Genomic DNA, 15,949 nt, shown 5'->3' on the forward strand with positions numbered 1-15,949 from the left:
GAAACGTTACCACAAGTTGCAAAATCCATCCATTTTTTTTCCCCATTTTTTTTTGTACGGACTAGTCAGAGCAAGAAGAAGCCTATCCAAAAATAATAATAATTATAATAATAATATAACAAAAACAGAATGCAGATAATCCCTGCTGAAAGCTAGCTTCTAAACAAAAGTCTTCACAATAACAACTTGGATATCAGTATGTGGGACTATCCAATACAAGACTACGCTTGTGTTGTTTGCCGTCAGGCTTGTAGCTATGCTCCATAAAGATTTTTTGTATACAACTGTGGCAAAACCACAAGGGTATTTTGACACTGCACACTTTATATTTGTAAGTTTTATTTCCCCCAGCTCTGCCTGTCAACTGACTAAATTGTCATAAAATGAGATAAAATAGGAGATAATAATTAACACATCAAGATGGGAATTCAGTGCAGCTTATAACATTTACAAGGGTTGCAAAGTACAATGCGAACAGCATGTCCTGCAGGCACTATTCTACTGTGTAGCATTAATGTCCTATTGTCTGATTGGTTTGTCATCTAACCATTGCCATGGTAAAATATAAAATCTTGCAAAATTTAAGTCTGGGTAGTCTGAAATCCAGCACACAATGGCAAACACCTAGCATTTTTTCTCAACAGAAAAACATCTCTTGCCTTCTGTTGCATCAGTCTTGAGCTGAGACTATCCTCCAGAAGAAACAGGGCCATCGCACTTTAAATGCACCCATCCCTCCTACAATGTATGTCATCAAGGACCTTGGTTCCATTACACAAGATTTTCCCCATCCTCCAAGCATTGAAGCAGTGACTGTAACACCATTTAGATGCTCACATTCAATATATCCAATTGCATAGGGTCCAATAAAATAAAAATTATAAAAAAATTACGGTTAAGCCTTTGAGATAGGCTAACACTAATGAACCCACTTTCAGATCCTGTCACAAAGGCAGCTGACTTTACAAAGCAGAGGCCTGTAATTAACCATGGATAACGGGCCTAACCTGAGCGAGCTGAAAACTCTTAATCAATGCGCCACTTCCATGCACATGCACACAAGTACTGAGAATAATGCCTCTGTCCTACTAGATGAATGATGTTGTTATTTTGGTTTTTCAGGCATGTGTAGCAAAATATTGCAGTAGTCTCTCCACAAGGCTCTAAACAGTCTTTTTTTTTCTCTCCCTCTCTTTCTCTATCCATCTATCTATCTATCCATCCATCAATCTATCTATCTCACACACACATACACAATCACAAATTACCTATGATGTATTGAGCTTACATTAAATCTATAGGAAATTGCCTGGCAAATTTATTTTTTATGCCTCCCCCCCCCCCATCTTACCTAAAAATGAAATGTGTCCCATACATCTTTTATCATTTAAAACCATCCTATTACTCAATCAAATGAATTACTTTCTTAGTATACTCAGTGCCAGTGTGCCAGCAGAGTAAGAAATTTTCTCAGAGTCAAAGTCTGAATTGAGACTAGGAAAAGAAATCTCTTGTCTACAAGACAAGTCAGCTGAGTAAAAAATTGCATAAAGGGCCATAGATATAGAGGGGGGAATATAATGTGGCTGCATACTTTTATATATCTATAACCTTCATTTCCTGTATGTTGATTCACTGTTGTGTATTGTTGAGCAACCACAGCATTGTATGTAAACAAACATAATGAGTGAATATGAGTAGCCTTTACCGTCAATCAACAGCTACAAAATATGATCGCTTTTCATTGTTTACGTTCCACAAAAGGGGGGGGGGGGGGCAGGTAAAAATCACACACACAAAACTTGCTTGTCAAAGATATCCTACCATATACGACCACACTCCTCTCGACTTTACGAGGAAGGATGGTAGGCATGCCAGACTATCATTTTCATTCAGTAGCTGTAAGAACTGGAGATTAATTGCTCAAGGGGATAATTTTACTGGCACAATGAAGACGGTCATTTTGCTGATAAAGGGGCGCTCTGAGCACCTGGTGTCATTTTGAATGAAGCAGTGAGATGCTATGGTATCTGGCGATCTAAAAAAAGAGAAGATAAAAAAGTACTCTAAACTGATGTTCTATCAAGTAATGCCATAGTACAGTAGCTGCTTCAGAAGAGAGTTATTATCCCCCAGAATTATGCCCTGTGGGTTCTTCTGTATTCTCTTCCTACCCCATCCCCCACCCCCACCCCACCCCCGCTAGCCCGCTATGGGGGGGGGGGGGGGTGGAAGGGGTGAGAGTAGTATCTCATTTGAAAGCTTTACAGTATTGTTGCTGTTGTTGAACTACATGGTGCTATGGCACTGTAGCACATCTCTTTTAGACCAGAAATTTTCTTCTTGATTGTTGTTTCTTATTCTTTTACTAAAGGACAGATAGAATGAGGGGGAAATTCTGCAATTTGCTGGTACGTTTTCCAAGCCAATAAAACATGCTACAAATGATCAAATCACAAACTTCTCCAAAACCAGGTCAAAAGTCACATCACGAAATGATGAGAAAGGGGCACAAAAAGTGGAATACTACAATTATTGTCTGCACTTCATGTTTTGAAGTCAAACATTATCTACTTCAAGATAGACCATATAGGCCTATTGTATATGCCAAATGTTTTGCGAGGTGTTCATTTTCCAAAATTTCGTGAAGTCAGTTTCTATTGGCGAAATAAGACATGCAAAAATATTGACTCCGATCCCGACATGAATGTGACGTACATGTCAAAATGTCTCCGTTCAGTTCAGTTCTCCACGACTGCAAATTAAGCACTCGCAAAATTGTTGTGAAGTCCTAATTCGTGACAATTTAGACTTGCTAAATATACATGTATGGAGTCAAAAGGGGCCTGAGCTTTTGATCCAAGCAGAATCTTCTTCTGACGAAAATTCTGCTACTGGAGTACTAGGATCGAAAACTCAGGCCCCAGTCAGTCCGCAGCGTGAGCGAAAACGCACGTATTTATTCAAGTCGTATGCACGGCTGAGCGGTGCTTGCATACGTAATGAGCAGATACATGGTCATGAACAAATCCGTGTAGAACGAGTATTTCTCGTCAGTTTTCGACACTTTTAGTATCGACTGAAAGAGAAAACATAAGCAAATATGCTCATGATCAAAATAAACGGAAAAGAAGAATAAAGAATATCAAAATCCCTCTCGAAGTTCGGTATTGTATTCAAAAATATTCCTTCACGTTTGACGCCAAAAAATTAACCTGAAATCTTTCATGCCCCTCTAAAATATGGTGAAGACTATGTCCGCTAAGGTATATAGTATCACAATAAGGGCACGTTTTCCCATCTTCATTTCAATACGGGTCAGGAACTAGCAATATTCAGAGACATGTCTAGCGTCGAGTTTAAAAAGATTATCCTCGCATTCGCACCGGAATTCCGGGTCTGTGATTGGTCGAAATCTGTCGCAAGACGCGGCGTGTCGCATTGCGTAGTATCCATTGGCTGCTGACTCAATGCTGTGAGTTTTAAATGTTAGGTTCCAGATTGTGATCGAATTTTCACTCTCTGTACAAAACTTGAACTTAACACAGGAACCAATGATGTGTATGTGAGTGTGCACTGACCCTGAACAATGGACCTGGCTGCCACCTGTCCCGAGCTCTGCTGCCAGGCACATGAATGCTTAATCAATTATTCATGTGGATTGCCCCGAGCACTGCTAGTCTGAATTCTTGACACAGGGTGAAATGCATGCACATGAAAGAAGTAAGCACATGTTTCCATGTGCTTGCACACACCACATTTCAGAATGAACTAGGACTAGCTGCGATAGTGGAATTCCTCATGAAACATTCCAATCCTGGCCATTGTCCACGACCATTGTCTGGGTATCAACAACACATTCCACGCGTGTTCATTCACTACCCCACTTCCAGTAAGAAAACATAATTTGCCTTGTTTTCAACAGGAAAATTCACAACCTTAAAAATGGTGCCCCTCTTCGTTTTTTAATTGATCATACTCGCTCAAGTTTCACGATTGTGAAATCGAAGAAATTACGGAGATCTATTTTCAATACCAGTCAGGAACTAGCAAAACATCAAACTATGATCTAAAAGCTTCTTGAACATTGGCAAAATAATCGTTTACTTTGATGCTAAAATTGACTACTATATTGACATCAAAAATAGGGAAATTAGGTATCAAATTAATGAGCATAATCAGCTCTATAACATACCTAACCATCCTGGGTAAAACAATGCACTGCGAAAGCTATGAAAGCTGTTGTTGCGACCTCTGCAAAAACTCTCGCAAAGTATCGCGAAATCTCGTCAGTCTCAAGGGCACAAACTGCGTAAACGTGATTCTGAATAAAATTGTCGTTCGTGCCTCATTATCGCACACGCTGCGGACTGACTGGCCCCTTTTGACTCCATTTTACTGCACTGGCTCGCCACTATTGGATCAGCAGTTTTCAGCAACTTTTTTTTTTATATATATCGCATATATACAGTACACAGTATATTATTGCACCTTAACTCTGTGACTATCAACTCTCATGATTGCATTTACCAGCATACACAAGCAAGTTCCAAAGGGTAACGACTGACATTCGTGATTCCGAAACTGCAGTCACTGTTGAGTGGGACTGGGAATAGGATTCACACACAGCTCACAGGAAGCTCAGTGGGCTGCATGGTGTTGGATCTATTTCTCTTCACCCTTTTTATGTCACAGATCAATCCCAAACCCAGCTTCTACAGCAGATATAGCAATAGGGCGAAGAGTTGGTTCCGTGTTCAATATGACATGCCTGGGATATAAACATGGTCACTGGATCTTTTTGCTGGTAGTAAACAATAGGCCTCCTACACCCTTGAGGATCATACTACAACTTCTTGTTTATCTACCACAGATTCATGGATACGGAAATGTCCTTATACCGGATTATATCACAACATATATATCACAAACATATATATTTCTCTTTCTCTTTCTCTTGCTCACAACAAACATTATACAGATATTAACTTACAAGAGGTGGAATATAAACATTTGAGATCCTCGCAGGAAGATATATTTTTGTTGAGGGAAAATATAGTATTCTGAGACAAAAATATAACTTCCCAAAGGAAATGAAATGTTATATACCAACCAAAGGAAAAAGTCAATATCTGTTATAATATATGACCCACAGTACAAGAAATAAACTGCTGTATAAAGCAAATCACTTCTCCTTTTCAAAGTCAAATTCATGAACGCATGTGACAACAGTGCACTAGTGGTATTCAATCGAACCATACATAGATCTAACTACGATGGCTTTCGCATACCGGTAATTCGTTCTTCCGCGGAGCATGACAGCTGCAATACCATCATCGCCTGTTATCACATTCCTAGAACTGTCGCTATTCAATCCGTATGTAGGGCCTAGTTTCGTAGCAGTAATGTAATGCAATGGGAACTGGCTTTCCTGTCACGACTGTCTAACATTAACTGGAATAGTAGGCTCTATAGCTTCCAGGACATTCTCCAATTCTTTCTCTCTCAAGTGAAGCGCTGCTCATCAAAGCTGCCACACCAATTTGACGAAAACAAATCTGTTGCAATTTCGTAACTCGCGCTTGTGTAGTGTGCGTCATGACTGTGTGATGCTCACACCGCTGTACCGCTATACGGCGCTAGCGCGCTGTACTACTGTGGTGCGTGGTCGACTGGTCACGATTGCATTCGTGCGTGCAAAGCGTCTCTACGTGGTAGCTCTGTGTATGTTGCGCGCACCATAACAGCTGGTTCTTTATGACGTCATCCCGGTCCAGATATAACGCCATTTGTTTAACGTTGTTGCTGGGCATGGTTGTACATAATGTACGTCATGTTGTAGAAATATAACGCTTCCCATCCTTGTGACCATGGTCACGTGACAGCATCTTGACCAATCACACATTGGTATCTATATAGGTCATATAATATATAAGTGTATCAATCTCAGTTCCCTGTTCAAACGGACCATTGAGTGACTGATAATCGGCAAATTAAAGAACGAAAGTATGAAAAATCCGGAATATACGAAACAAGTTACTACTCCCTGATGCCGTCCAGCGTCTACTCACAAATCGAGGCTTCTTCTCGCTCTCTGCGGACATCTTGATCTGCTTCGTGGGAGTCGTAGCGATGGAAATATACAGTCTATAGAGAATTGCAAACTGGGCCTGTTGTCGGTGTTTGTGCCACAGTAGCTAGTTACTAGTACTGTCAAGCCGGGAGGGAAGGTAGTCTAGCGGTCAGTTGTGCTTATAGAGCAGCATTGGGCTTGGGTAAATGAGTCAACGTTAGTGAGAAAACAAGAGTTGGGAATTGAAAGGGGGGGGGGGGGTCAAATTTGGCGGGTGAGTCGTTATGCCGTGGTCGGGTCGAGAACACGTGGGAGGGTGTGTAGCTGAGACGTCAGTCGCATCGGGCCGGTCATGTGTGTGTGAGACGACGTCGTCGCGGCTACAGCGATCGTGAGAGGCGATGGCCGAGTTTGGCTGAGTCGATGATGAGTTTCACGTGTGGAAGTTAAGGGGGGGGGGGGTATGTCAGAGGCATGTGCGAGCCAATGCACTTAGGTCATGTGCTGTATGCAGTCCGTCCTTTCTATATCAGTCTCCAGACATGGTCGCAATAAAGGAGAGATGGATATCTGTACAATTTTAGTCAGTCAATATGGGAGCGAGTCCGCAAGGAGAAAGGAAAAATGTGACTGCCCCTTTTTCGGTGGTAGCAGCCTGCTGGTTGTGGTATGAATAGGGAGATTGAGCTGTCGTCTGCTTCAAAGCACAAATAGCAGCACCCAGTGAGCAATGCTTACAGCACACATTGGAGCTCCCATACACAGTGGGGCAGGGTTGAGTAGTCTACTAGTGTCAGTCCGGAAGCGATACATACTCGGTTCACTTCCTGCTCCATACTATAGATACCCATCAAAACAGCACCCTGTGTTATCTAGTCGTTGTCAGAAAAGACCCACTGTTACGAGAAAGGGAATAAGTTACATGTGCTGCAGACTGCTTCCTACGAACTAATCTTTCTTGACCTTTTGATATATAGAATAACAAACAGGTCTGAAACACTAGACTAGCATGCACCCTGCATAAATTTCATCTGTGAAGTGTGTGTGAGTGCTCACCACCAAGAGACAGCTGTAACCCTATGCCCAATCACTGGTTACCAATACACACACACACACACACACACATTTACACACACTCATAAATTAGGGACACACACACAGACAGCACACACTCATGTCCATTGTGAACCCATTCAACTTTCACTATTTCCTACTTCCTCATCTCTAGGCTACATTTCCAGCCTACTTTCCTTCTGTAAATTAATATGTCATGATTTCCGTACCCAATTATCGCTGATTTCCTCATAAAAACCACAATGGTTGTCTAAACTTTCCAATTCCTCTTTGCTACTAATCCATCCGTTGCCTAGGTAGCCAATGATTGTGTATCTCATCGTCTAAGAATAGAGACCGTTTTACTTTGGGGAATGCAAGAAAGAGACTAATCTCTACCATCTGCCAATCATATCACCGGATTATTCCATTAATGAGATAAAAGGAGGGGGGAGGCCAGCCCCCTGTGGGTATACAAAAATAAACCTTTCGTCAGATCTGTTTTGAAGCTGCATTTTAATCAGGAGTACACTATCATGAACATCGATTTGACATGGTAATGAAGTGTTCTTTACACAAACAATCCGAGCATCAGTTCGGGGAGTGATTTCTGAAGAACCTATGAAGGGATAGGGAAAACTCTATGGTAACTATACAACTCTTTCACCTGATAACTGGGAACCACTTTAACAGGGAGTGCGACTCAAGTCCAACTAAATCTAATGTTAATCTTTTTTATGTGTCAATTTAACTGTGTAATTAGAACCACCATTCTGCTTTATCAGGACATAGCTTGGCTGAAATATTTCCATTGTCTTTGATTAAAGGACAAGTTCACCTTCATAAACATAAGGGTTGAAAAAATGCAGCAATATAAGTAGAGCACATCAGTGAAAGTTTGAGGAAAATTGGACAATCAATGCAAAAGTTATGAATTTTTAAAATTTTTGTGTTGGAACCGCTGGATGAGGAGACTACTACAGCTTGTGAGTCATGTGCGTACAACAGAAAATTCAACATATTTTCACTTTTTTCGTATAATAAAAGACCACTTGACTTGCCTCTTTCTAAAGGCAGGGGGAATAATATTACCCATAACATATGTCGGTAACGAGTCAAGGGAATGTGTACTTTTTTTCAAAAGATGAAATTTTGTGAAATTCTCTTTATATTTTCCTTGTATTGTTGTACGCATGTGACATCTAAGTTATTCATACACTGCAGTAGTCTTCTCATCCAGCGGTTACTACACAAAAACTTCAAAAATTCATAACTTTTGAAGGGATTGTCCGATTTTCCTCAAACTTTCAATGATGTGTTCTACTAATATTGCTACATTCTCTCAATCCTTATGTTTATGAAGGTGAACTTGTCCTTTAATGCCTAAAAATGATAACTATTTAAATCCCAAGAATTAATCACACGGATTTCATTTCCTTACCAGAAGGGCATTTTCTAACAAATCCCAGATAGGTTTCTGCTGATTGGACAGTCTGAGCATTTGCAGTTGGGCAGTTGGGGACATTTTGCAGGCGGTCATATCGAGCGCATCAGTTTCTACTCATGCAGGCACTTTACTGTATAGGCCCTAAGCTGTTATTTTCGCGAGGGTTTAAGTTTTGAGAATTTGGCGAATCTCAGTTGGATCGCGAATTTAAAAACACACGAAAATGTCTCCATGCGCTAGGGTAAAAGCGCATTCGTGTTAGCGTTGGCATCAGTTTGCCAAAAACAACATCTCACGAAAATGTCTATAACCTCCTCATTCGCGAAAATATCTGTACGCGAAAATAACAGCATACACAGAAGTCACTACGAATCATGCGAATCAGGACTCCTAGTGAAAATTTGATATTTTTTTATGGAGAAGACACTTTCCTTCAATTTTTTTTCTAAGACATATGATCTGTCTGGGGTGATATTAGTCTTCCTACCTTCTAAAAGAGATAAGTCAAGATTTCTTTCACTATGCTCGAAAAATGAAAAGGAGTTGAATTCTCTTTTATATATCATATATAATCGTGGGGCCATAATCGTAACGTGTGCCACTATGATATCACAAATGGTTCTTTTCTTCTTATCCAGTCATCGGAGTACTGAAACTACAAAAATTCTGAATTTTTAAAGGGATTGTTCAATTTATCCCTGTAATACATGGCTTTTACTTAGCATTACCGGAGAACAGTTCAGAACACCGCTTGTTGCAACAAGACACAAAGAGGTCTTCCATAGTAGACTACATATGGTTCAGGAGATAGAAGTAGTCTTACTTTTCAGACTTGACACACACAAAACATGTCTGTGAGAATTTTTCACTCTCCCACAAGTCAACTGGATTGTGCAAAGAGAGTGTTTACTTCCTGGCAATTCAAGAAACTATTTTTCCTGCTGAACAGTACAACAAAGTAACAACAATTTTACAAAGTGTGCAATGGGCCCTTCAGTTTTGCTCTCAAATAAAGGCAGTTACGGAAAAACAATGACTGTGGGTTTTGATGACCAGTTCTGACTTGTTTCCATCAAATCAATTTCATTAATGTTTCCCAACTTCAAAGGTTGGATCATTACAACAGATGATTACTCATAAACAATGCTGTTCATTGACAATATAAATGAAATGTCAGTATATAACATATTTTTCTTCCCAAAAAAACACACCTTAAAAAAATTGCATTGTTTGACCTTTTCCATTCACAATGCAAAGAAAACTCTAGATTCTATAGCACAAGAAAAATATCAGGAGTTTTTGCCAATACCATCAGCATTCCTGATTGCCAATTATGAGAGAAAAAAAAAACTTCACACATACTTTGCAATAACAACAAAAACACCGTTCTGGTTCATGAGTAATTTCTGGCAATATTTTACTTTTTTTTTGTCACAGTGACTGTTAATAAACATAATCTGAATATTGTTCATGTATCATTGCAATTTTTGGTTTCTGTTGCTGCCATATTTCACCAACATTATGAATGAACCTGTTGCCAATTTTGTTTTGTTTTGTTTTTTTTGTTTTCAGGGGAGGGGGGATGCATTTTTCGGAAACTCACCGCTGAGCCAAACTTGAGACTCTTGGAGCGCGTTGCTGAGTTGCGCTTGATCGGTTTGGCCGCGCTGTCCGTGCTGTCGGAGGAGCTCTGCTCAAACTGCGAGAAGCGCGACATGTTGAGGCGGCCCGTGAAGGTGTGCCGCTTGGAGGCCCCTGAGGAGCCCTCGCTGTCAGATGACTGGGCGGAGGTGTTGGAAGAGGTCTCGAATTTGGAAAACTTGGAAGAGTCCAGACGGCTGGACCTGGTCCGCGTGAGGCCAGGGCGATAGCCCTCATTTTCTGCTGTGGAGGGAAAAATGGTGAGGAGGATATTTAGAATTGACTATTGTTGTTTCCATGGTAACAACTACACTTCTAGGATTATTTCAGAAATATTGATAAAGACAATAGGACTAAAAAATATATACATGCTGTTAAAACGGTCAGTATTTTATAAAGGTAATTCAACCAAAAATTATTTCAACATTCCTGTGCTAACTGTCACATGGAAAGATAAATATGCCAATAGTGATAATAGCTGTCAATAAAGTGGTCAGGATTTTTGTAAGAAATTTTGAAGACCTTCTGGAGGATTTTTCAGACGTATCTATGGATAGCGAGCAGACCAAAGGGGGAAAAAAAGACAAAAATTAAGAATTTAAGCTATACAGGTTCTGAATAGACCGTTCTGTGATTGTTTTCTTTTTTTCACTTCTAGAATATATTTTTGTAAATTCTGTCAGATAACATTTTGTAAACAAATCACCAATCAGATTATGATTTTTTTTAAATAAAAGACAAGAAACTTTAAATTGTCGAGAGTTTTCTCCTTTAAGTTTAATCACTATTTCACTTCTTCTGTTTTGATTGCCTGATTGAACTCTAATCATTAAAGTAAAGCTAAACAATGGAGTGACTGGAATGACTCTGTACACTAAACTATGTATTCCAATAAAATAAAATAAAAACATGCATTAGAATTGATCATAGAGTCAATGACGTATTTGCCACGATTCCTAACATAAAAACTGTAAAAACATGTGTTAAACAATACGAATGCATTTATACTGGAATGCATCGTTGATGTTTTGATAAAAATACACAGTATGCATCGTTGTTTGATCAGCAATGGTTTGATGAAGTTCTGATGAAATGAATAAAAATAGATTGCTGCAGTATCAATTGTCCTTTACGAACAATGCTGGATGGAAGAGAAACGAAAATGAGCAGTGATAACAATGCTCTTTATATCTTCAAGAATAATCTATTACAGAGTACATGTTTGCACATTGTTAGCACTGACAAGTTTTATATATTTCATATAATTATATGAACATGTACATAACTATATCTATATATTTCATATAATTATATGAACATGTACATAAATATATTTATATATTCATATAACACACATTTGACAGCACATGCATTCATTCTTTGTCTGTGGAGGAAAACGAATTAGAACATGTGAAGAATGTATCATCAGTTAATGAAGTAGATATATATACCATAGGTGATTCTTTGTGGAGAAGTGTTATGTTAACATAACAATAACAACAACTACCTCCAGCAACAGACAGCAACAACACACTGCAGCTTGCAACGATCACCACCGCCTGTATGGCAGCAACACTACAACTCAAGCAACAATCAATCCCATTTGAAGTAACAACATTGAAATGCCCTCCTCGCAAATATGCATTATCACTTCATCAGTATCACCACATAAAATAAGCATGCACACACACACACACACACACACACACACACAAAACATACACTCACAACATGTGCAATTACTACTTCAATACTTGTATATTATCAATCAAGATAATTTTTTTGGATTAATAGACAAGCAACGCAACACATGCATGGTTATCAAATATAACATTGTTATAAATGTGCAACTATTATAAATACAACTGTTATAAATGTGCAATTGTTATAAATGTGCAACTGTTATATCATGCGCTGAAATAGATTTTGGCCACATACCAAAATGGCCAACCTGAATTAAAACAGAAAAAAAAAAAATGGCTGGATCGTATATCACCTTGCCTTACGAAGGACAATGAACGACACAGGCAATCAAAGAAAAAAAAACTTTTAAAAAATGACATAAATGCAATTATTGTACTCATTAAAATGTTCCTGATTTCTATTTCTGGTGACATATACACTCATTATTTTCCACAAAGTTTGCATCAGGTTGCAGTAGGTAATATTTTAAAGTCTCCTCTCACTGCCCAAGAAAAGACTTGCAATAGAAACAACTAACAGTCACTACAACAACTGAACAAGATGGTAGGATTTCTAATTGTTGGCACTGTAATGTTGCAAGTCGAACACGACTGTTTGATTTTGATATCAGCGAACAAAAACAAAAAATGAAAAAATATATATATATTGAGGTAATATTGGGAAGAAAAGCTAACAAACATTACAATATTGTATGTCACTACCAACTAAACAGTGAGTGATATCCACCATAACAAAGTATGGAGACACACACACACATCCAGTGGTCTGCTATGTCTGGGGGGAGTAATCACTACTGGATAGAATAAAATGTATAGCTTCTGACAATAGAGGGCAGTATGTCCCATTCCACCTCCAACAGGCATTGACTGAAATGGTGTGACTAATCCTGGAACAAAGTCTACCCAGCCAAAGACCAAGACTTTTCATCACTGGCCCATATTATTCAACTATGAACTCATTCAGGATACTCATTACTACGCCAGACCATTTGTTGCCAAGTTTTATCACTCAACGTGTGTTCCCTTTCCCCACAGAATTTCAGAAGGAGCTATTTCCTTATCTTTTCTTGCCAAAAAAAAGAAGAAAAAAAGAATTTTTTGGCAATCAAGATAGATGAATTTAACACGGATAAAGTTTTCAACTATCCATGCGCTCCAGCTGCACAGAGCCTTTCACACAAAACTTTATTATCTTTATTGGCACAGAGGGGCAGATAAATGTTTGGTATTAAACTTTAAAGGAAAAGTCCACCTTCATTCACATAAGGATTGAGAGAATGCGGCAATATTAGTAACAAAACGTCAGTGAAAGTTTGAGGAAAATCGGACAATCCATTCAAAAGTTATGAATTCTTTAAGTATCTGCACAGTCACTGCTGGATGAGAAGACTAATACACAGTATGATGTCACATGCGTACAACGATAAAAGGAAAACAAAAAGAGAATTTCACAAAACTTTACTTTCTGAATAAAGTACATATTTCTTCGACTTGTTAGTGACGTATGTTAAGGGTAATATTATTCCCCCACCTTCTGAAAGAGAGAGTCAAGTGTTCTTTTGTTAAGCAAGAAAAATGAAGATATTTCGAATTTTCTTTATTCTTTCTTTATATCGTTGTACACATGTGACATCACAAGCTAAAGCAGACCTCTCACTGATGTGTTCTACTAATGTTGTTGCATTCACTCAACCCACATGTCTATGAAGGTGAACTTGTCCTTTAAGCCAACTTCCCATGTATCATTTCTAAGGTAGGAAAATATGGTTGTGTTGTATTTTATGAAAGTTTATTTCTTGATAGCCATCAATGAGCTGGTAAATTAATCAGTTGTTCAATGCCCAGAATATAGGCAGCATGGCATCAATTGTGGCAATGTCAGGCAAATCTTGAGAAGGCTTTCATGTTGTTCAGTATATTCATAGAGTCTTAGATGTATGAATGAAAAGTGTTGGTTGTTTTTTTTTTTCAAATAGTATTGACAAATAGCTGTAATTTAGCGCAAATGAATTTTTAAAAAAATCCTTGTACAATGTACATTCGGGCTAAAACACTTTCCAGCCACGATACAATTATTAGTTTCTGCTATGCTAGACAGGCCTTCCACAAGTTTCCAGTAGTCAGAAATAATTGACAAGATTTCTGATAAGTCTGAAACTTCTTACACAAAAATGAAAAAGAAAAAAATCAATCTGGCTAGACTCTGAATGAAACATTGCCGTCTTCCTGCCAACGTGGAACACAGCCAGCTACAGAGTCCTAGATTTGCCAAGCCACAAAATGATGTATTTCAATCTATTTTCGCTCATTCTCCTCTCTTTTCCTGTGCATCAATGTCTCCTACACATATTCTTCCCTATCATCATCCCCCCCCCCCTTTCATTCTCTTAAAAAAAAAAAATGTGGTGGATCACTAGCCTTTTGTTCCAGCATACTGTAAAACCAGAATTTTCACAAGAATGAAACTTTCGTTGATTTTGCGAGGAGCCATGATTCGTGAAAGCAAAATGCGTGTGGAAAGTGTCTGTCTACACAATGCCTTGAATGCCGGTGGGGATTTGTGAAAGTTTCACGCCACGGAAAAGGCCGTCCACTCCAATTCGTGAATGTTTCTGGTTTCAGGGTATCAATATCCTTTCAAGATTCAGATTTCTACAGAAATATTAAACCCCCTACCTGTTGACTTTTTATCAGGGCAATTGTGTCATAAGTCAAGACAAGAAGTTAAACTGAATACGAATATTTATATTTTTTAGTCTAACATTGATTAAAAATTGTTCTAAAAAGGCGGCAAAATGGGTCGATTTCCCTTCACTCACGGCCTCGGAATTCATCTAGAATTCAGCCACTTACTTGACGTCACGCAATGAATGATGCATTCCCCTGGCGTAAACGCGCCGGCTGTTTGCATATTCAGTGCATTTTCGTGCATTTTCAGTCACGGTGAATGATGTTCAAGCAATCTGTTTATTGACACAAAATGGCCTTAGACATTCTCGACATCAGTTTTGAAATCAAGGAGGATGAAGACGAGAAATCTTGAAACCAGGGGTGATGATGACAGTGACATACAGTGTATGATGGAGATTTGGAGGAGTTAGGGGAAGCGAAAGACGGTGTGCTAGTGGCAGAAGTAAGCAGTGGTGCCGCAGCCCAGCTTAGCTAAGGTATCAGCATTAGCCTGCTCCCCAGTAGGCCGGGGTTGAGGCCGACAAGACGGGACAGCTGGACAAACGGGCAATTATGTAGGGTCTACTTTCGTATATCCATGTAGACATCTTAAATGGCGCAGAACAAAATTACATCATTATCACAGGACATACTTAAATTACTTGTGCATCAATCAATTACCTAATCATTCCAATTACTGGCGTGAATTTGAACAAAATCATTTGAGGGAAAGCGCCACTCCATACAAACTCGGTCTTCGCAACAGGTCGCGGCATATGCTGCCTGCACAATCTAACATGTTAAACTGAAGTTAGCTTTAACTGAAAAGGGCATTTCAACCTCACTGAATCAGATCTAGTTGAAAATTTAAGCCTACATAATTGGTGTTTGACTTACCGATATCATGAATTATTCCGAAAAAGTGTGTCTTGCACAGATCTCGCGCGCGGCGCTGTGGTAACCACCAGTAACGTGTTTGCGGTTACTGCTGCTTCCCCGTGCTTACAACACAAGCTAAGCGCACACAATGCAAGCGGTCACTGCAAGCGCTGTATACAGCGTAAGTTATGTGTAGGCTCGCCCATGCACGACGCTTGGCGGCCACACCACAGCAGTCGATTCGAAGGGTTTTGAACAGCGCTGTGTTTTGGAAGGGAGATGTTCACGATCTGTGCAAGAAAAGAAAACAAGATTTTTTTTTTGGATTACAATTCATAAAATCGGTGAGGTAAGCATAGATTAGGGATAAATTAGGCTCGGAAATTCCACTAGAGTTGATTCAGTGAGGATAAAATGCTCTCTTATGAAGGTCGCCTGATCTTTGGGTTGATTTCTGCACAAATACCAACATGCACGCACCGC

At 39.2% G+C, this 15,949-nt stretch overlaps 1 protein-coding gene across 1 annotated transcript in view; it reads right to left on the reverse strand.

The window, feature by feature from the left end:
• The window catches only part of LOC139712126 (uncharacterized), a 150,655-nt gene that overhangs the window by 76,492 nt on the left and 58,214 nt on the right, over positions 1–15,949 (reverse strand). The window contains exon 4 of the mRNA XM_071623993.1: positions 10,177–10,457. Coding sequence (XP_071480094.1) covers positions 10,177–10,457 — 281 coding nt within the window. The remainder of the gene's footprint in view (positions 1–10,176; positions 10,458–15,949) is intronic.

Source organism: Diadema antillarum, unplaced genomic scaffold (genome assembly GCF_040938485.1).
Source record: "Diadema antillarum isolate AM-2024a unplaced genomic scaffold, OU_Dant_1.0 scf00000005, whole genome shotgun sequence".
Taxonomy (NCBI): domain Eukaryota; kingdom Metazoa; phylum Echinodermata; class Echinoidea; order Diadematoida; family Diadematidae; genus Diadema; species Diadema antillarum.